The sequence below is a fragment of the Serinus canaria genome, chromosome 2, assembly GCF_022539315.1.
Source record: "Serinus canaria isolate serCan28SL12 chromosome 2, serCan2020, whole genome shotgun sequence".
NCBI lineage: Eukaryota > Metazoa > Chordata > Aves > Passeriformes > Fringillidae > Serinus > Serinus canaria.
The window spans coordinates 92,756,706-92,777,864 of record NC_066315.1 but is presented as its reverse complement, the minus strand read 5'-3'; the positions used below and the strand labels follow the sequence as shown (position 1 = coordinate 92,777,864).

The 21,159-nt window shown below is 36.3% G+C and overlaps 1 protein-coding gene across 8 annotated transcripts in view; it reads left to right on the top strand.

Moving 5' to 3' along the window:
* The window catches only part of ZNF236 (zinc finger protein 236), a 77,551-nt gene that overhangs the window by 17,362 nt on the left and 39,030 nt on the right, over positions 1–21,159 (top strand). For 7 of the 8 annotated variants that reach the window (XM_030226428.2, XM_030226432.2, XM_030226416.2 and 4 more), the window contains exons 5-13: positions 226–350; positions 4,037–4,209; positions 6,845–6,991; positions 8,296–8,367; positions 13,200–13,403; positions 14,516–14,744; positions 16,461–16,733; positions 18,468–18,671; positions 20,463–20,607. In XM_030226428.2, the coding sequence (XP_030082288.1) occupies positions 226–350; positions 4,037–4,209; positions 6,845–6,991; positions 8,296–8,367; positions 13,200–13,403; positions 14,516–14,744; positions 16,461–16,733; positions 18,468–18,671; positions 20,463–20,607 (1,572 nt within the window). The remainder of the gene's footprint in view (positions 1–225; positions 351–4,036; positions 4,210–6,844; positions 6,992–8,295; positions 8,368–13,199; positions 13,404–14,515; positions 14,745–16,460; positions 16,734–18,467; positions 18,672–20,462; positions 20,608–21,159) is intronic. The other variant, XM_050971826.1, reaches the window with a different exon arrangement.

Genomic DNA, 21,159 nt, shown 5'->3' with positions numbered 1-21,159 from the left:
ATGTATCAGTTCTTTACTGCAGAAATAACTAAAAGTCTTGGTGCATGGAGGTACTGAGAAAAGAGCTGTTGGTGTTCTTTCAGTATCATTACGGAGTTTGGGTTTTCACTGTTGCAGCTGATACTATGTTGCCATCAAATTAACACTATGTTTAAAATTGTGGGGTAAAAGAAGCATCTTCAAAATAATGCTTCATATTAAATTTTTAACTTTTTTAAATCACAGGGTATCAAATACCAGATCTTACAACAGAAACATTGATAGAAGTGGGTTTACCTATTCCTGTCCTCACTGTGGGAAAACGTTCCAGAAACCGAGTCAATTAACACGGCACGTTAGAATACACACAGGTAAGGCTGTGGAAGTACTTAGTTTAATTTGTTTTTGTTTTGCAAATATCAGTTAACCTCTGAAATGGTGTGTATTTTTTCTCCCTGTTGGGACCTAAAAAATTATTAATACATTTGGCTTATTAGATACAGTTACCTGTTGGTTTAAAATGTAAATCATTTGTTTAGGGAATTTATATGCCTTTAAATTTTCCAGATTTTTATTATTAGAAGCGGTTTAAAAATGTGAAAAAATCTATGCATTTCACTTGTTACCAAATATCAGTTTTGGTACTAAGAGTTTCAATGGGCCCTAAAATCAGAATCGCTTGATAAGGGACAGTCATCTACTTTAAATTAGATATTATGTGCTCTAGAGCACAGGTTCTAAAATCTACAGTTGCAAAAAAAGCTCAAGTACATGAGAATTAATGATACTAATAAAGTAGTAGTCTTGAATTTTTAAAATTGATTTATTTAAACTGAAGAAGTGATCTTTTGAGGTGATGAGCCTAGGTTGTAATAATTGAAGTAGTTCAGGTGACTTCAAATTTGCAGAATGACTAGGAAATGGTTTTTGCCACATTTCTGTCATAAATATGTGCATGTTTAAACCATAAGCAATTAAAATAACTGAAAAATGCCAAACATAAAATAATATAAAACTTTCAAAGTGTACAGATGACTGTAAAAGAATAGTTCTTATGTTTTAACCAGGTATACATTATTATAGCAGGAGTTTGGCTTTAAACAAAGTCTTCATTGAAGATATTCCAGTGATGTTCAATAGATATATTTCATACATACTGTATAAATTGCCATTTGTTTTGGTTTTAGCTAATTCAGGTATTCATTTGTGTAAGTTTATAATTCTGTTTGTAGTATCAGTCAGTGTAATATCACTGTTCAGACAGTGATGTAATGAATTGCCATTTACAAGAATGACCTTGTTTACAAAGAAATAAAAAGACCATTGAGTGACACTTTCTTAAGAATCTTTTGAAGTTATACAGATCTAGTTATAGAAAAGTAACACAAGAGGTCACCCTTGTACCTGCTTTAAAACAATTGCTTGAAAGTAATATCAAAAAAAGGTTAGTGAAAATTAACTTCAATATTTTAGATTCTTGGCTCTATTTAATTCATTAGTTTATTTTAGTCAGAATAAAGAAACACAATTGTAGTTGGTTATGGCTGCTTTTTTTAAAGCTTCAAAAAGTTCAAGGGCATTTTTTTTTTTTTTTTTGAAGACTGAAAGACATTTGTCTATTGGGAAACAGTAAATACAGTCCCAATCTGCACATGATGGGAGGTCATTTTAACTTCCAATTAGCTTGCAAATACTCATTTAATTTGTGAAGTATGTTAGTACTCTAAATCTGCAGACAATCTGTCTGGCATTTGGCTGCTTGAGGTACTGTAGATATGTAGTGTTGCATGTCCCGACTAGATGGTGACAGTGGGGGGCCGACAGTCCCCCTCTTTCGGGGCTTCGCAAAATCCCAGCTACCAGTGGAGGCAAAGCGCAGAACAAAAAGGGGCAGCACGAGGCAGCATGGGCCTGGGGTGGCGCTGGGTTACTTTACTTGATGTTACACTCCCTGAGTTTCAGGGTCCAGGCCAGGAGATGGGGGCAAACAGCAGCTTTTAAAGGGGGGCAGGTCTCAAGGGAGGATACAATGTAAGAACTGTGGGTGGAACACAAGGCAGGGAATACAAGGGAGGAAAACTGCTTGGGACAGGAGGGGTTAACAACTGGATGTGGGAGTAAGGGGTTTGAAATCTGGCAGAAAAGTAGCTAAGTAACAAAAAGATAAACTGACACCTGGCTCAACTGAATAACAAAGGCAGGTCTGTGTCCCTCTAAAACAGGGGGAGGAAAAAAACCCCAAAAGGACTACCAAAGCACCAATCAAACAATAACCTGCAAAATAAAAACACACTGCAACAATGTAGAAAGGAACAGCTCTGTTTTAGAGAATTTAGAGTGCCTGAGTCTTTAAGTGTTAAAATAGCAGGTCTGTGCACAATGGGCGGCATTAGGTTAGTCTCTTAATTGCAGTACTTTTTTAGTTCTAGCTAGTCATTTCAGGCACTTACACCCTTGTGGGAAACAAATCAAGTCTCAGGGACTGCAATTCCCACATTTATAATTGAGTAATTAACCCCTCGCCCCCCTCTCAAATCTGTATTTTATTAAGTTACACTTGAGAAATACAGAAATTTCACGTTTTCACAATAGAGTTAAGATTTCATTTTTATAATGAGATTTACTTACACAGGCCAACTTAACCTGAAGCAATACTTCCATGTGTCCACCAGCAAATCTTACTGGAAGCTAAGATTTTTGCCTATGAAAGCCCTAATAGGGATTTTGTATTTCCAGATGTGAATCTGTGTTCTTCATTTTATTCTCTTTTAAAAAATATGCAGTTAAAACCTGCAGTCCTTAAGGCACCTTCAAAACCCCTAAGCAGCAGAACAGAAGATATACATTCTTTCAGTGAGTTATATGCTTGAAATCAATTTCAGAAAAATAGCTGCTTTTGTTCTTTTGTTTCTTAATTGAGAATGAATAAGTTTAAAGTAGATGTAATTACAGCTATAAAATTAGAAAGAAAAAAAAATACTTATTAAAACTGATTTAGTGTGCACATGGTAGTACTTACTGGTGTAGCAAAGGTAGCACCCAGTGGTGCTTATACTGGTGTTGGCTATGGAAATGTGCAAAGGCAAGGTGTTAAATATTTTCCTAGAGTTACCACAGCTGATTTATTTCACTAAAAGAGAAAAAGTAGTAGTACTAGGTTCACAGTGGAGGTTTCCAGGAGTTAAGTAGGACACATGGTTGTAAGAAACTGAAATTTATTATTATTAAGTTTATGTGGCTTTGTAATCTGTTTATGCAGTGCTCTTATGTTCTATAACTTAAAGTTTCTATGGGGTTTTTCATGCTTATCTGGTAACTTACAAAAAGTGTAATTATGCACAGCACTGAGGGCACCAAAATTGGGAAATTGTGACAGAGCATTACTCTAAAAATGTTGGCTAGTTTTTTTTAAATATTCAGTATAATGAGTTTTAAAAATTATTTTCTGAGCAGAACTGTCTAAAACATTATTTCATTGCATATTTTCAGTATGTGGTTGCAAAGAGTGAATGGCTCTTAATATTTATTGGGGAGTGGGAACCATATTTTGCAGAGTTGCTGTAAGACTTTCTGATTTTAAATTAGATAAAAGGTTTAATTTTTGACTGTTAGTTATTTATTACTGTCCATTTACCCTCTGGGCCTGTTTGTTGTTGTGAAGGTATATGCATTTTAGGATTTGGTATAAAACATATGTGGGTTTCTTTTTTCTTTTTCCCTTTGTTTTTTTTTTTTCTCCAATGATTTTGTACAGCAGCTTTTGAGGGAAGGTGTTTTAAATAATTGCTTCATTTAGATTTCCGTTATTTTACCCATTTAAACTGATAATCATTAGCTAAGTCACAAAACCTTTTTAACAAGACTACATTTTCATCAGAGTAGGTGCTGAGGTTGGTGGTCAAGGTAAACAATTTTATTGTCAAAACCTCCTAATAACATATATAATAACGTGTTTATTTTATTTTAATGGATACAATTTTTCGTTTAGATACAGAAAACTGCTGGCATTTACTTAAATCTCCTTGCCCTTCCTCCTCCTGCTGTTGTTTCCCTGCAGGTGAAAGACCTTTCAAGTGCAGCGAGTGCGGGAAGGCCTTTAACCAGAAGGGGGCTCTGCAGACCCACATGATCAAGCACACGGGGGAGAAGCCCCACGCCTGTGCCTTTTGTCCCGCCGCCTTTTCCCAGAAAGGCAACCTGCAGTCACACATCCAGCGAGTTCACTCTGAGGTATATGCCATTATTCATCGAGTCCTGGGTGCTAACATGCATCTTAACTCAGTTTTGCTGTTCCTATGTGCTCCAACCAATATACATTTATTGCTAGAGTGTAGATTCTGGTTTGCTGCTTTTACCTCTGAGCTTTCCTTAGCTTGTCTGAATAAATGTGTACTTAGGAGACGTAGCAAAACCTTCATTTGCCAGTGTCTTTTCAGTACATGGGTAGATTAATAAATAGTGGGGTTAGGTGCACAAAAATGTACCTATGTCAGTCTTGGGAGAACAAGGGCTAGAATCAGATGAAAGTAAGCCAGGAGTAGCCAAGCAGAAAATGGTGAAAAATTTCAAGGCTAAACACCTACTCACTAATTCTATTGTAGAACATACTTGCCATTTGTCTTTGAAGTATGTTTTGCAGCCTTTTACAGTGCTTTTTTGGTTACAAGTAGAAGAAAATTCCAGAATAAGTTTTAAGAAAAGAACGATTCAGACCTCTTTATGTCTGTTTTTTTTTCTCTTTTTGATAGTTTTTAAGACTCAGGAGGTACTGCTGTGATAAAGTAATACAATCTTCTTAGAAATATGATCTATGCAACTTTGTTCTTTGATTTCCTTGCAGACTTTAGTGAGTTGTAGTTGGAAATACCCATAGAAAGAGACCTAGTTTTGGTTTGAAATTATGAAGGGACAGAGGTAGTGCTTTTTGCTTCTTTTATTTCCTGTGTGCACAATATAATCTTTGTTCTCACTCTTCCCCTGAGATTTGCATTTTTGTGTTACAATGGTAGATATTACTAAGGATCCTTTCAGCATGTTAGTTTCTTACTTTTAGGATATGCCTTAGCATATGAATATGTCTTATGTGATACACTTAATTATTTTAAGTCATATAACTTGGAGTACAGTCTCCAGTTTGGGACCCTCAGTTCACAAAGGATGTTGAGGTCCTGGAGGATGTCCAGAGAAGGGCAATGAAGCTGGTGAGGAGTCTGGTGCCCTCTGTGAGGAGTGGCTGAGGGAGCTGGGGATGTTTAGCCTGGAGAAGAGGAGGCTCTGGGATAACCTTATTGCTCTCTACAGCTCCCTGGACAGAGGCTGTGGCCAGGTGGGGCTTGGCCTCTTCTCCCAAGCCACCAGCAACAGGACAAGAGGACACAGTCTTAAGCTGTGCCAGGGGAGGTTTAGGTTGGACATCAGGAGGAATTCTTTCATGAACAGGTGATTAGACATTAGAATGGGCTGCCCAGGGAAGTGGTAGAGGCACCATCCCTGGAGATAAATATTTAAGACTGGACTTGGCACTCAGTGCCATGGTCTAGTTGAAATGGTAGTGTTTGGTTATAGGCTGGACTTCAGGACCTCAGAGGTGTTTTCCAACCTAATTGATTCTGTGATTCTCTGGTGTGGTTTGTCATCCTCAAGGTTAACAGCTCTCTATGCGTGATAGCTTATGCTACATAAAAAAATGAGCCAACATTGTTTTAATAATTTAAATTGACTTTTTTCAAAATTAGTTCACTTTTTACTTTTCTCTCTGTTACTCTGTTTTTCTGTAAGAAACAAACAAGCTGTGGGATAAGATACTTTAAATAAACACTCTTGATCACATCCTATGCTGTGTTTTACAGTCCTGAGCCTGCATTTGAGTTACTGCTTTGGTTAACTTATTGATTTTTTTTTCTTTCTTGCTGTTGCTGTGTTTTCTTCAAGCCTGTGTGGAACTCTATGAATTCTTTGTTTTTTTCTGCGACAGTTACAAAATAACATTGCAGCTGATAATGAATTACAGGTTGACTCTCACTTCCTGAAGCACTCCTAAAGTTTAGATGTAGCATACTTTATTACTTAATACCTCTTTTTGAAAGTCTTGTTGGCAGTTTAATATCACAAAACATGAAATATCAATAATATATTGCAAGTGTGTTTTCTTCAATAATATATTGCAAGTGTGTTTTCTTCAATAATATACTGCCATGTATTTTCTTTTAAGTACCTGCATGTTGCAAGTATGTCACTAAATGTTTTTGATGTGTGATGGACTGAGGAGGAAAGGTGAGGATGGTTGTAATCTGCAAATTTAACTGCTTTAATTACCTTAACCCATTGGTCTGAAAGTCTCAAACAAGTGGCTGCTGATCACTTTCTTGTTCTGTCTGTTCAAATTCAGTTCAAGCTAAACATTAAACTTCCATGCTCTTCACGGTGTTGGTTTTGTTTGTGTTTTTTTCATCTCATACTTCCAAACTTCCATTTGTATTATGTATGATGTTTTCTCTTCAGGCATATCTTAATTGTAAAGCTGCATTTCAGTTTTGCTTTTAAGTGTGAAATGGTAGGAGATAGTAAAGAGAGAAAAGTCTGAGGCCTTGTTTGCCACGGGACATGAGTTTTGCTGTCTGCTGCTTCACAATGTTGTCAAGTGGCAGTAAGCAATTGTAGTCATGCACATTGATTATATGTGATTTTATGAATGTGCATATATCCAAGAGGTACCAGCCTGATTCCATAACTCCATACTGGTAACTTGAAAAAAATAGACCATTTTAGCTCTCATAATCCCTTAGTATACTTGTTATATAGAAAAATAATGAAAAAACAATATTTGGTAGGTGTAGGGAAAATTTACTTTATTTTTTTTTTTAAGGTGAAGAATGGCCCTACGTACAACTGTACAGAATGTAGCTGTGTCTTCAAAAGCTTGGGTAGTTTAAATACACATATCAGCAAGATGCACATGGGTGGTCCACAGAATTCTGCAAGTGCTTCAACAGATGTATCTCATGTTACAGCGGTAAGCTTTGCTTTATATATAGTGAAAATGCCTTTGAGAGTTTAATTAAGTCTATATCTTAATTCCAGTAATTCTTCAGATAGGTTAGAACTTCTAGACCTGTAGCTGTCTTTTGTCTTTTTCAAGTTTTGTCTGATTTTTGGTATTAATTTGCAGGATTAAATATTAGGAAAATGTAAATTGGCCAGCTATATGCAAAAAAGTATTTACAATTTGACACTTTGGTGAAAATGTAGCAGTTTAATTCTGCAACTAAGTGAAGTATAATTATTGTTCTTACAGATTATGTTAGCCTCCTCTGATAATGGGGAAGTTTTAGAACTATTGAAAAAATTTATTACTTTCAAGTAGTTTTCAGAAATTGTTTATATGATTCTAGTCTATATAAACACATAGTGGATTCTTCTGTATATATCTGATAACTTATTTAAATGCTAGCTTCTTCTTAGGCAGATTAAAAAGGAAAAAACATAGCTTTATTGAAAGCCTTGGATGTTTTTTTTCTTTACCATAATATAAAAAAGAGCTAAAATTCAGAAAATGTCTCTGGTTTCATAAGACTACAGTAATTTTTGAGCCAGTGCATATTTAATTTACCATAGTCGTCTTCTTTTTTTCTTTATTAGAACAGTCTTTTCTATCTTTAGTCCCCTCTGCTTTGCTTAATCTCCAACTCATGCTTTATTGTTCAGTGGCTGATGAGTGATACCAGTCTTTGAAAGAAGAACATTAACATTTGAAGTCTAAACTTCATTTTGCACTGATTCATCTTGAAATAACCTGTCTAGTAATGGTGTTTGGAAAAGCTTTCTTTTTTACATTTTCTGAAGTTGTTTTATAGGGCAGATACTATTTGTTTCTCCATGTTAAATAATAAAAAGAAGGACTAATGTGTCTTATTTGTTTACAAGTGCATATATTGTCTGAGTCTTTTTTTACATTTCTACCTTCTCAAGCCCACTCTTAAAAGCAGGGTGGAAAAGAATTCCTTCATACTACCTCATGTGTTTTTTTCCGTGGCTGGCTGTGTTTTTTGGTTTTTTTGTTGCTTAAATATTTTGGATTTGCTGAAGTGCTGTGCTACCAAAGAGTGTACTCTTGTGTGATACATGAGAATATTTCTAAATTATAGTGACTGTAAGGGTGTCATTTGCTGCATTAGTATTTATAGCTAAGATGATTTAGTGTACTTCTGTTTCTCTCACTTTGTCTGATTTTTCTGTGCTACTTTTCTGCCATGTTTTGTATCAGCCATGTTTTTCTTCTTTTTGATTAAGATTTAAATTATTTTGATTTCTTTGTAGGACTCTGTCACCCAGCCTTTAACAACATCCCCTACTAATCTTTTGCAACCTGTTGATAACAAATGGAAGAATGTAAGTGTGAAATTTTGGTCATGTTTCTGGATCAAGACTATAAATGGGAGAAACTTTACATAATTTTGTAAATTTTCATTTACCTGGTGAAAAAGGGTATGCTGTGATACTTTGTGATAAGTTGGATCAGCTGATATGTGAAGGGAAGCTCCTTGGTGAATGCAGCTGGTTATTTAGAGGTGGAACAGATATTGAATCTTATGTTTGCCTCATTTGCCATTATGTTGCCTCATTTGTTTATGCACTCATGATTTTGCATGTAAGTCTCTTCAACAGCTCTTCAGAATGGAGGTAAATACTTTTCTGTATAAAAAGACCAGAGAGTAAGGATTCTTAAAAATCCTGGATTGCCCTACCCTTCTGCCTTTATTTTGCAGGGATTACCATGGTTTGGTTGGAGAGGGAAGGAGCTGTTCCATACAGGTTGAGTTGATTGGAATTTAGGCAGCAGAGGAACTGGGGCTCAGGAGGAGCCATGGAGCTGGGGAAGGATGATGCAGGGCTGACTTTCTAGAACTCCATAGCAAAGAGTTGTAGTGTACATGAAGGTCTGTATGCGCCAGTCCCCCTGGGAGTTCTGGCAGATTTTGTTGCAGCTATCCAGCATCTTATTTGTCAGCTATTGGTTGCAGCATGGTATCTTAGGGACAGACCATCTGACGTACAGTCTCCCCAAATTCAGCTACTGATTATTTTGTGTTGTACTCACAAAGCCAAGATCTGGGAAATGTGGCAGTACAGCTTTAAAGTCACCATAAACAGCTCATCCTATGTAGACAGGGCAGAAGAGGTGGAGGGGTAGCACTGAATGTGTGTGGTAGAAGGGCTGGAATGTTTGGAACTCACAATTGGCAATGGAATAGTTGAGTGCCTGGGTAAGAATCAAGGGGCAAAGAAATAATGCTGGTATCATTGTGGATCTGCAGACCTTCCAGGCAGGATGATGACATTGAGGAATTATTTTTTGAGGAGCAAAGAGACACCTCTAAATGAACTGCCTGCCCTTGTCCTTATGGGGAGCTTCAACTTGCCGGAAATTACCTGGGAGAATCACACAGCTGATACAACCTGGGCCAGAAGATTGCTAAAAAACTTGGATGGCAACTTATGAATTAGGTCCTAAGGGAGAAGACACAGAAAGATGCACTCCTTGATCTACTGCTTGTCAGCAGAGAGGATCTGATCACAGAAAATAGAAATTGGCAACCATCTTGGCCACAGTGATCATGAAGCAATAGAGTTTAAAATTGTTGACAGGAGGAAAAGTGCCAGCAAAACCTCAGCTCTGGATGTGAGGAGAGCTGACTTCAGGCTGCTCGGGGAACTAGTAAATAAGGACCCCTGGGAAAATGTTTTTGCAGGTGCTAGGGAATATCAGTGCTAGTCACTTTTTAAATATCACCCTCTGAGGGCACAGGAGCAGGCAATTCACAAATATCACAAGTCAGGCAGGCAAGGCAGAAGGCCACCTTGGCTGAACAGAGATCTTTAGGAAATAAGGCAGAAAACAAAGGTGTATGCCCTGTTGTAGCAAGGTCAGGTGACACAGGAAGAGTACAGAGGTACTGCTTGTTGCTGTAGGGAGAAAATATGTGTGGCCAAGGTTCAGCTGCAGCTGAAGCTGGCCAGGACTGTGGGGGACAATTAAAAGAGCATGTCTTAATGGCAGTAGGCAGTGTAAAAATAACATTGGCCCATTACAGGATGAGGATGGTCACCTCACAAATAATGATAGGGACTTGGTCTGTTCAGCCTGGAGAAGACTTAGACCTCATTGCAGTTACACCTTCTTCATGAGGGGAAGAAAAGGGACAGACACTGATCTCTTCTCTGTGGTGACAAGGGACAGGACCTGAGGGAATGGCCTGAAGTTTTGGCAGCAGAGGTTTAGGTTAGAAATTAGGAAAAGGTTCTTCACCCAGAAGGTGGTTGTGTACTGGAACAAGTTCCCCAGGGAAATGATCACAGCACCAAGAGTTCAAGAACCATTTGGACAATGGTCTCAGACATGTGGTGTGACCCTGGGGGTGTCCTGCACATGTGGTGTGACCCTGGGGGCGTCCTGCACAGGGCCAGGAGTTGGACTTGGTGATCCTGATGGGTCCCTTCCAAAATATTCTGTGATAATGTGAAGAGTGCCAGGTTGTTCTAGTGGGAGGTATGAGTTGGGAGCAATGGATCCCATTGCCTTCTCCTCTCAGAATTGCCTAAAACTGCCAGGCAGCTTTGCAGCTACTCTGCCCCCAGCCTGTAATGCTGCCTGGGGTTTGTGTGACCTAAGTGCAAGACCCAGCACTTGGCCTTGTTGAGCCTCATACAATTGAGCTATTGACAAAGTCTCTCCAGATCCATGGCTGTATATGGTCAATATTTAGTTCTGGCAATTTTTAGGGTTTTTTCAGTTGTTTGTTTATAGTGTTCACTATTCATGAACTGTATTCAATGATACAGGAGGAATCAGAGCCATCAGAATCCTTAAAATATGCTATGGTGTGTTTGTAAGTGAAGAGATTCAAGGTGCTTTAGCTGCCTTGTCCATCAGATGAAATACTTAGGCATGATTTCATCTTCTGTTTTGTAGAAGAGGGAGATGTCTGTCATCTTAATAGAGGAGAAGAAAAAAAAGCTTGAGGGTCATAGCTAGGCAAACTGACACTTGGAAATAAAGTATGACATTTTAGTGAAGATAATTTACTCTTGGAGCCATGTATTGAAGTTGGATGGCAACAGAAAAAGTTAATCACAATAAACTACTTGATTTAAAGAATTGCTCTAATTTTTTACAGTTACTGTGACTGGAAGGAATAATTCACTCAGAGCAAGCACACTGTGTTACACAGCAGATCAAACAAACCAAGGGTCATCGCAAGGTCCACTGTTCCAGTTGAACAACAGTGGAATTATGAAGCAGTAATAAAATACTTCATTCTCCATGTTATCTTTAAAATCAGATGTTCAAATAAGACCTAGAAAGAGACTTCTGAAACTTTTTATAATTAACAATGTATCTTAAGAGTAATGGTAACAAACTTCATATATGTGCATGTGTGAACATTATTGTTCAAAAAAGATAACCTCCATGAGACTGTATGTAAACTGCTGTATAATATGCAGGACTTACTGGCTGAATTCACATAATGCTGTAATTTTCATATCAAAGATGATGTTGAAAACTTCCTTCATTAACAATAACATTAATTTTAATTAAGAATAATTAATTAACAGTGACATCAATTTTTCTCTTGCTAAAACCTGGGGGAATTTCATACACTTTTAGAGTAGGCATCCTGCTCTACATAAAAGTCTCTTTACATTCTGTTTCCAGAAAAGAAATAGTGTCTATAAAGAGCTGTTACACTCTTCAGCCAACTGCTTTGCTTCTGTTGAAGTTTGCTTCCTGTTTAGGCCATTCTCATTGCAATATAGTGTGTCACCCATATTGAAATGTTTATAGCACTTTTGCTAAATTGGAGTATGAAGTGATATGGAGTCTTTTTGTGTCTCACTAGTGAGGTGAAAAAAGAACTAATGGTTAAATCAGCAAAGTAACAAGTGATATTCTCACATGCATGCAAGAGAAGCAGGATCAGGATTTGGTTTTTATTATCTCATGAGAAGGTATCTTATTCTCATTAAGAATACTTCATTAAATACACAGGACATAATCCAAGTCAAACTAATGTTTCTTAATACAATTCTTTGTAACCATCTTTTCTTTACTACAGTGACTGTCATCTTAACTGTCTAGTGTAAAGTGTCAGTATAAAGAAAATCTCAGGGAAGTTTTCAGATTAGAAGGAAATAGTATAAATGTGAAGCCTAAGATTATTGTTTGCTAAAAATAATCTGAAAGAAGATAGCCTTTTATAACTCTGTGTGGTTGCACATGCACCTTGAAATGGTTCTTTTTAGGGAACAGAAGTAAATATTAGAAGCAAATAACCTGTGTGTTCTGGGATACCCAGCTATGGGGCTAACCATTGTATAAATATGTATTTCTATTTTCTGCAATTAAAAAAATATTGAAAGCAGTTGTCTCAGTAATTGTATACTTATGCAGTCTATTTGTCATAACAAGAGAAGTTTATAAATGTAGGCAAACAGGAGTCTTTATTTCTGATTTAATTTAAAATAAATACCAAGGCTCTTTATCACTTTTTTCCTTCATATTTGTTACTCACATAGTCTAAGATACACAGTTTCAAATTAAAGATTGGGAAATTCCTGTTTTAACGTCAGTTTTTTTTTAGTATTCTGATAGAGCCTGATGTGTATTTAAATTTTTAGAATATTAAGAGATTCCTCTAAAACTAAGTGGTTTCAAGGGTTCCAAATTGAAGGGGAAAAGTTAGTAGTTTGTTCTGAAATGTTTTGATACAGCAACACCGGTAATTTAGTTAAAAAAAAAAAACCTCTGATGGAAGGTTGTTTTTTTACAAAGGACCTGTTCGAGATAAATGTGAACTTTAGGAAGATAGCCATGTCAGTTTATTTCTTTTGGGAGTTACTTTCCATGTGGAGTTGTGTAGTTGATCCCTCCCTTTGTTTTCTAAATTCATTGAAGGTTCAGTAGTTATCAGTAAATTTAATTCAAGCTGTAAGTTTACAATTTCAAGCTTGGGAAGAACTGAAAAAAAAGGGGATGTACAAAAGCAATTCTATAATGGAGTAAGCAAACTTTAAATGAGGCTCTGTAAAATCATTATGTCTTGTGTAAGTAGCCATCCTCCTAGCGCACAATTACCAGGCATGTCAGGTAAGGGAGCTGGACAGGTGAGCTCATAACATGTACTTTTGATCTTCCTTGACAAACGTACCACTGTATATTTCAGGCCACACATTTTCGGTCTCCACTTCTTCAACAGACAGAAAACCAGGTGTCTCCAGCTGCTGCTCATCAGGGTCAGCAGACTGTCACTGATGTCATTCAGCAGCTCCTTGAGTTATCAGAACCAGGTCCTGTAGAAAATAACCAGCCTCAACAACCTGGTCAGCAGCTCAACATTGCAGTGGGGATTAGTAGAGATATTTTGCAGGTAAGAGCTCTATGTGAGAACAGCTTTACATTTCAGTGTTTCCTTTCTCATTATTTCTTATATTTTAATGAAATTCATTCTCAGTATTTTCAATTATAGCATTCTTTATGGATTTCTAGACAATCCATTAGTCAAGAAAGAATTGTAAAGATTTATTGAATGGGTATGGACCGCACCAATATATCTTTGTATGGCTTTAAGTGTGCCCTGCACATGGATATTTTTACTGATACCTTAAGTATTTTACTGTTACCTTAAGCCTTCTTTTTTCCTGGTGGCTGGAAGCAGCTTATGGCGTGTCCTTAGGTTCTGCAGTGCTTAAAACAGAATATCATTCAAGAAGGGAAACATATTTTATCTGGTTAAAACATGAGAATGTATACCTGGCCTTTACCCTGTTCTAATTAATAAGGGCTATCTGATTATTTCCTATTTGCGCAAGAATTTTTTTTCTGAGGTCAGCCAGTGTTTTTCCTGAAAAACTTTCTATATTTTGTCCTTGATAATGGCAGAAGGCGATGTGGTGTAACAGACGAAATGTAGGGCGGTGAATTACTTTCTCTGCTTATTCTGCGTCCTGTGCCCCAGAAGGGTACAAACAGGATGGATCAGGGCAGAGAATAATATTCTTTAGCGTTACTGGTAGCCTGCTATCCCGTAGGGTACCTTTTCATCTCTAGACTTTTAAATACCATTTAAATTTGGGGCTGGAAGACCCAAATGTTATATGCAGCTGTGGGCAGGTTCATCCTGTTACTTGTGCTGAGTTGTCTAATGTCTGGAATGTGATGAGGAATTCCAAAGAGTAACAACATGATACATAACTATTATCCTGATAGCTATTAAAGAAAAAGAGTAAGTTGTTGTTTCCTAAAAGGCAGCTGTGAGTGCAGAAAAAAAACAACCTAAAATTTCACAGACAATCAGAAATCAATGCTGCGCAATAATGTGTTTGAAGGTTTGAAATATAGCTGAAATTTTGTGAGAACGAGACACATATTTCCCTTAATTATATTTTCATTGTATCTTCCCAGGACTTGTTTGAGAAAAGTTGGGGATAACTGTGGAATGTTTCTTCCTTAATCTAGAAGTTTTTTTTGTTCTTTTTTTAGCAAGCATTAGAGAACAGCGGGCTGTCGTCAATTCCTGTCTCTGCACATTCTACTGACTGCAGCCAGGCTAAGGCTGCTGGGGCCCAGGATCAGAACCCAGATGTCCCGAGCCTCTCAAATCATCAGGCTGATTCTAATAGTGCTGAACAAGACAAGGAGCAAGAGACTACAGATAAACTAGATAAAAAAGAAAAAAAGTTCATTAAGAAAAAGTCACCATTTTTGCCTGGTAATCCTGCCACTGCTTTCTATTTCTTGTGCTGTAAAGAGTGTAATAAATTTGGATGTGTTTATGGCTTTATTAAGGGATTTCCCAAAATGTATTGTGGATTAGTTATGAAAACTATTTGTTCTTATCTAAAATGCAGGGTAAAGTATGCTTAATAATATTTATAATTTTCATTATAAAATATATTTTCATTAAAAAAGCCATGTCAGGATGGCATGAAGTGAAATTATACTTCTGAATCTTTTGGATCAATTCAGTGGAGTTACAGGAAAAGGACAAAGTATGTGAATCTATTATTCTCTCCCATCATTCTTCTCTGACAAGGACTGGGTTTTCATTGTGTATCCCAGAGTAGAACTGTTGCAAGGACTGTTCTTCCCCTTTGGAAGGGAGACCTTACAGGACATAAGGGCAGGACTGCAGATCTTGACTGAGCCATATAGGGAAGGACAAAGGCTGGCATTATGAATAATCTTCATGTCACCTGTCTCTGGGGTCACAGAACTGATATGATTTTGTCACCATAAATGCATGTTGTTATTCTGCCTCTGTACTGTGTTATATGTGTACAATCCTGCATTTTGTCTCCATGTGCTTAAATGCAACTACAGTTTCAAGGTTGCTTGAGCTTTATGGCTGCTAGAAATTGTTTGTTCCATGTAAAGCCTTCATACTTTAGCAGCCAGCCTGGTATATTCAGTGCTATAATGCAGCCTTTGATCTCTGTCTGTAGTATCTGCATAGGTACACTGATGTTGCTTTTTCTTTTGCAAGGAGAAATTGATCTAAAATAAAAATTTTTCTTCTTCAGTATAGTTGTGATAAAAATTAACATTAAATTTTTCCTCTGGTGTATAATTATTTTGTTCTTGTGTTTAACAGCAATAACTCTCTAGCTGTGACTACAAATAAAAATAAAAGGTCACTGCTGTAGGGTCAAACACTGCTGTAGGGTCAAAACCACTTTTGTTTTTGATAAAGTAACATGACTTCAGTGTGTTGACAGGGAAAAAACACTAGGTTTACTGATTTAAATGAGCAGATGATCAGATATTGAACAACATATCTGAATAAAAAGCTTTGATAGGTTTTAGAAGGGGTTCTTTCATTTTTTGTTGAGGAAAAAATGTCCTGTTGCCTTAAGACAGACTTCAGGGTTCCTGGATCATAAACCAACTTTTATTAAAAAAGTAGTCCTAAATTGTTAATCTATTAAAAAGACTTGTGCAGTTTTTCTTCCTTTACAAGTTTTAAAAATGTAATTTAAGTCTGAATTTGCAAAAGTGGGGGTCAAGCAAAGTATCTCCTCCAGTTAGGTAACTGTTAAGTATGTAAAATAATCTGGTGTGGTTGTGGTTAAGGATTTACAGTCATTCTTGGATAAATTCATGTTAGATATGTTCTTTATGAGTTAGCTGGTATATTATATGGCATTTACAACTGCATTCTACATTTCTAAGTGGCATAGAAATTGCGTGATTTGGATTTCAGCAGGATTCTCTTGGGGGTTTTTTGTCATTACAGCCCATCACCATTTTCATAAAGTAGAATATATCTGAGAGAAGTTAATCTTCTCTGAAGCATGTTGTGATGGCATCTATTTTGCAAAGTGGTTTTGTGGCCTGATTGTTTCATACAATAGCATCAATGTAGTGGGATTTTTCAAGAATTGTTAGAAGGTTTAAAAAGCTTTCATTTTGATATTCTTTGTTTCAGGTTCTATACGTGAAGAAAATGGAATCAGGTGGCATGTTTGTCCGTATTGCTCTAAAGAATTTAAAAAACCAAGTGACTTAGTGCGCCACATTCGCATTCACACCCACGAGAAGCCATACAAGTGTCCCCAGTGCTTCCGCGCCTTTGCCGTGAAGAGCACTCTAACAGCACACATAAAAACACACACTGGCATTAAAGCTTTCAAGTGCCAATTTTGTATGAAAAGCTTTTCCACCTCAGGGAGTTTAAAAGTTCACATTCGCCTGCATACAGGTAAGGCCTTGAGATGGCTTTGTGTATTCTGTGATGTGGGTGGGACCTTGAATGAGTAAAGACTGTGAAATGTGTAAGTCGTAGACATGTCTGCTATGTCTGATACTGTTAATATCAATCAGAGAATGTATCATTTTAGTGTTGTACATGATGAGTGTTATTTTTTGTCATAACTTTCTAGTGTTTCATGGCTTTGAAACTTTGGGCTCTTACAAAAAACAGTGACATTTAATTTTCTGATTATGAGTCAGCTGTTGTTCCTTTCTAATATCACTATTCTGAATTGTGCTTTCTGAAGAGTCATACTCTTGCAATTTGAGTTCTGATTTTACTTATCCCCAGTCATATTTAATATTTGCTCTTTATCTTCCCTCCTCCTCCTCTCCACACTTTGTAATAATTTTACTGTAACGCTCAGGACTGGTTGCTTCCCATTTCATACTCTACATTACAGTTTTGCTTCATGTTTTTACCAGCTTACCTGTTTTCAGCATCTTGCAGTGAATATCCTAGAACTCCTCTGGTCACATAGTATTTGTTTACATATGATGTCTTCAAAACCTTTTATGTGATTGAACTATCCTTTCCATAAAGAACAGTGAATTTTCTGCTTTTGGTAGGCTACCTGGTTGTTTTCCAAGTTCTTTGTTCCTAGAGGTAAATAAAGTTTCAGCAAGATAAATGTGCTGCTCTTCCCTTTAATTCCTGCTCATATAATTGCCTTGTGCAAAAGTATCATTTATTGGCTTAGGTGCATTTGGGATCCAATGTGTTTTATAGTTTGATGTATTTTATCCATGAAATATCAGTGTTGGTTCATCTGCAGAAAGTCTTTCACCTTTTTTTTTTTTGTAAACTTGTAAACCAGTATTTTTTTTTCTGTTAAAGTCAGGCTTACTTCATACAAGCATTCAGATTAATTCAGAGTGATAGAAGTGCTTGGTGGCTTGGAAAACAGGTAGTCCAGTGGTTATGGAACTGCTCTGTAGTTTCAGATACTGTTTCATTTATTGCATTGTGAAGAATGGTTCATTCTTCTACATTTTTTCTGCCTGTGAACTTGGTAAAAGCTGTCTTCATAATACTCGTCATGTTTCCTAGCATTTTAAGTCCAAGATTTCCCGTTGAACTAAACCAGAAAGTTGTTCAGCTTTGCCTGTCTCTTACTTACCAAGTTCTCTAGAAAATCTCTCTCAAGGAGATATTTCTACTGGATTTTGCATTAAAAAATTCTTTCTTTAATACTTCTGTTGGCATGCTCTTTTGACTGCCATCAAACAGAGTTGGTGTTTTCAGAGACGGATCTAGAATTTTTTTGACTTTGTTACATCCCCATTCCCTCTCTTTTATCCTGTTACATAACATACTTTTCTGTTTGTTGATTCCTTTTTCTCACAGTTTTTAAAAAGTTTGTTTTGGAAGGACTTTAACCTGCCATCTGCAATTCTTAGGACAGCTTCTGAAACACTTGAAATTTGCTGTCACTTTTGCATCATTCAGTTTCTTCATAACAAACTTGCTTCAAGTGATATGTTTCAGTCAATTAGCCATTCAGCAGATCAGTTGTTATTTTGATTGAGTTTTATGGATCTGGTTTGAAAACCTGTGTTACAATTAACACTATGAGAAAGCGAAAAAAAAAAAAAAAGACAGGAAAGAGAATCCATATTCTAAAGCTACATTTCTAAATTGATGGAAATAAAATTTTAAGCTGATTTGATTTTTCTTTTGCAGGTGTTAGGCCTTTTGCTTGTCCTCACTGTGACAAGAAGTTTAGAACATCGGGCCATCGGAAAACTCATATCACTTCACATTTCAAACATACGGAACTAAGAAAGCTGCGACATCAACGTAAACCCACAAAAGTTCGAGTGGGAAAGTCAAGTGGTCCAGTACCAGACATCCCTTTGCAAGAGCCCATACTAATAACTGATTTAGGTAAAGAACGAGTAAATCCATGCTTTCTTACAATTCAAATTTCAATGGAATATAAATGCTGTGTTTTAATCAAGCCAAAGCATTCAGAGCTCACTTGTAAAGATGCACAATGAAATAAGTAATCAAAAACTTTAGCAAAGTGCTATATTTTATAGTTTGCTTGCACTAGAATTAACAAGAACAGTATTTTTTATTACAGTTAAATTGTATAATCCTTACCAGTAAGAAGCCATGTGCATTTTTATATTAGGAATTTAATTTGAATATTATTAGACTGTTGTATAGAGGAGTTGACAGTTCATGACCAAGAGTCTTCACAAGATGATCATGTTTCAATCAACATTTGTAATAAAGATTACAGATATTAATGAGTCAATCTGTTACACAATTTTAAAGTATTTGTTTTAATTATGACCTCAGCTGAATTAGTAGTAATTGTTTGTGGTCATTTTTCAAAAAAAGGGCAGAATAATTCAGAAATCTGCTTTGGAGAATTCATCCAGTTATTTTAATTCTGTGGTGTAAATATTGCCACAAGATTATGTTAAACCACTTTTTGGAAGAAGTTGTACAAAACAATATGTTGTTGTCCAGTAGAGGTCAGTGTAGTGGGTGAAGTGTTTACGCTTTGTTGTTTGATTGAACAGTCTGCTAACTCCTGACTTACCTATTGTGCAGTTATTTTTATGGTGGAATCTTACATTGGTAATACTTTTATCTTATATGAGAAAAATTTTTATCACTTTTTAAACATCCTTTTTCTTTCACTGCATCCAGGAGTTACTGAAAGCAAGAGTAGGGGTTATTCTGATATCATACAGAAGAAACTTAAGTTTTTGAGGTGCAAACAGAACATAGCTGGCAGCTTCAGATGGATCACACAGTTTCTTTCTTGCATGAAACTCAGAAGACAGTATAATCCCATTTCTCGGTTTTGAAGAGAAGCTCCACTTTAATACTATTAAGATCTGTGCTGTGAAAGTCTGATTTTTGGAAAAAGATTAATATTAATAAATAAATATAGAAGTTGTTTCCTATGGATGCTGATAACACATAAACTCTGCTGATATTAGAATGTTCAATACAAAAATAGGTTCTACTGTTTATCTAGAAGGTGTGACATGTTTTTTCAACCCCCTGACAATATCTCCACTCTTTTACTCCTTCTCCCCCACTCCCACCCATAAAAAAAATCATAGTTCTTTTAGATGTGTCAAGAAACTAATAATGTTACTTTATAATAGTGTTAATCTCTGAGTGGCACTTTTGTTGATATATACTTTGCTTTTTATAATAGTCTTAATTTTTCTAAAAGCCTATGAAAAAAGTCTGCAAATTGTTCTCTATCTGTTTCAATGCTTTTCACAAAAGGTGTATTAAATATTTGTCAACTTCTCTACCTGATAATATTTGATATGCATTGATTAAATATCATTTGCTGAGGTCGAGGTTGGAAGGAGAAGATATTATTGGATCAGCAATAATTTCGTAACTGTCAACTTTAGAAAAAGTTAATGCTTGTTCTGGACAAGGCTGCTACTGTAGTGAGGTGAACCTGTGGATAAAAGAAGAACTTACCATTAAAATACCACGTACTGTATAATATCTATAATGCTGTATGTATGCATAATTTTAAGCAGATGCTGAAAACATGCACATTTTCTTTATATTTTTGGATACTGCAAGTTTAGTCATGCTTTCTTTTCAAATAGTAGCTCTTCAGACGATTGCATCCTTGGAATAATTTAACCAATCAAATTTTCCTATTTGTATATGTGTTTATGTATGCAGGTCTTATCCAGCCAATCCCAAGGAATAGCCAGGTCTTCCAAAACTATTTTAACAGTAATTTTGGGAATAATGCAGAGAGACCATACAAATGCTACTATTGCCATCGAGCCTATAAAAAATCCTGTCATCTTAAACAGCACATCAGGTAAAATAAAAGCAATCAAGAAAGGAAATGTATGCCATAACAAATATGGGGAAAGACATTAAAATTATATAGTATTCACTGAAAAGACTTTTTTTACCATCTCTTAAACATTGAACCAGTGATAATTGATTTTTTTTTTCTTGTTGAGTTGGAGGAGGCTTTGGATTAACTCATGGCTGTGTGCAGTTATAGCAGTATAAGGGGTTGTGTTCAATGTGCAGTTTAGTTTACTGACGCTTGGATTCTTTCTTCCAAAACTGTGTATAGAAAATAACAAGCATTGTTGGTGAATTCTTATGGTAATTTTTAATTGCATACTCCAGATTGCCCGCTTTGTATGTAACTCCTATTTTTTGAGACGAAAATTTGCCTTTTGTTCTGTATAGAAAACCTAAAAGAATTTAAGCTTACATTGTAATTGCGTAAGTGTTGCTGGGGGATCATTTTGTTGCTTGAAGCTCAGTTCAAAGTCTGTGTAGTCAGTGCTTGTTAGAACCATAGTCATGGAGTCATAGAAAAATTTAGGTTGTAGAAGAACCAGTGGAGGTAACT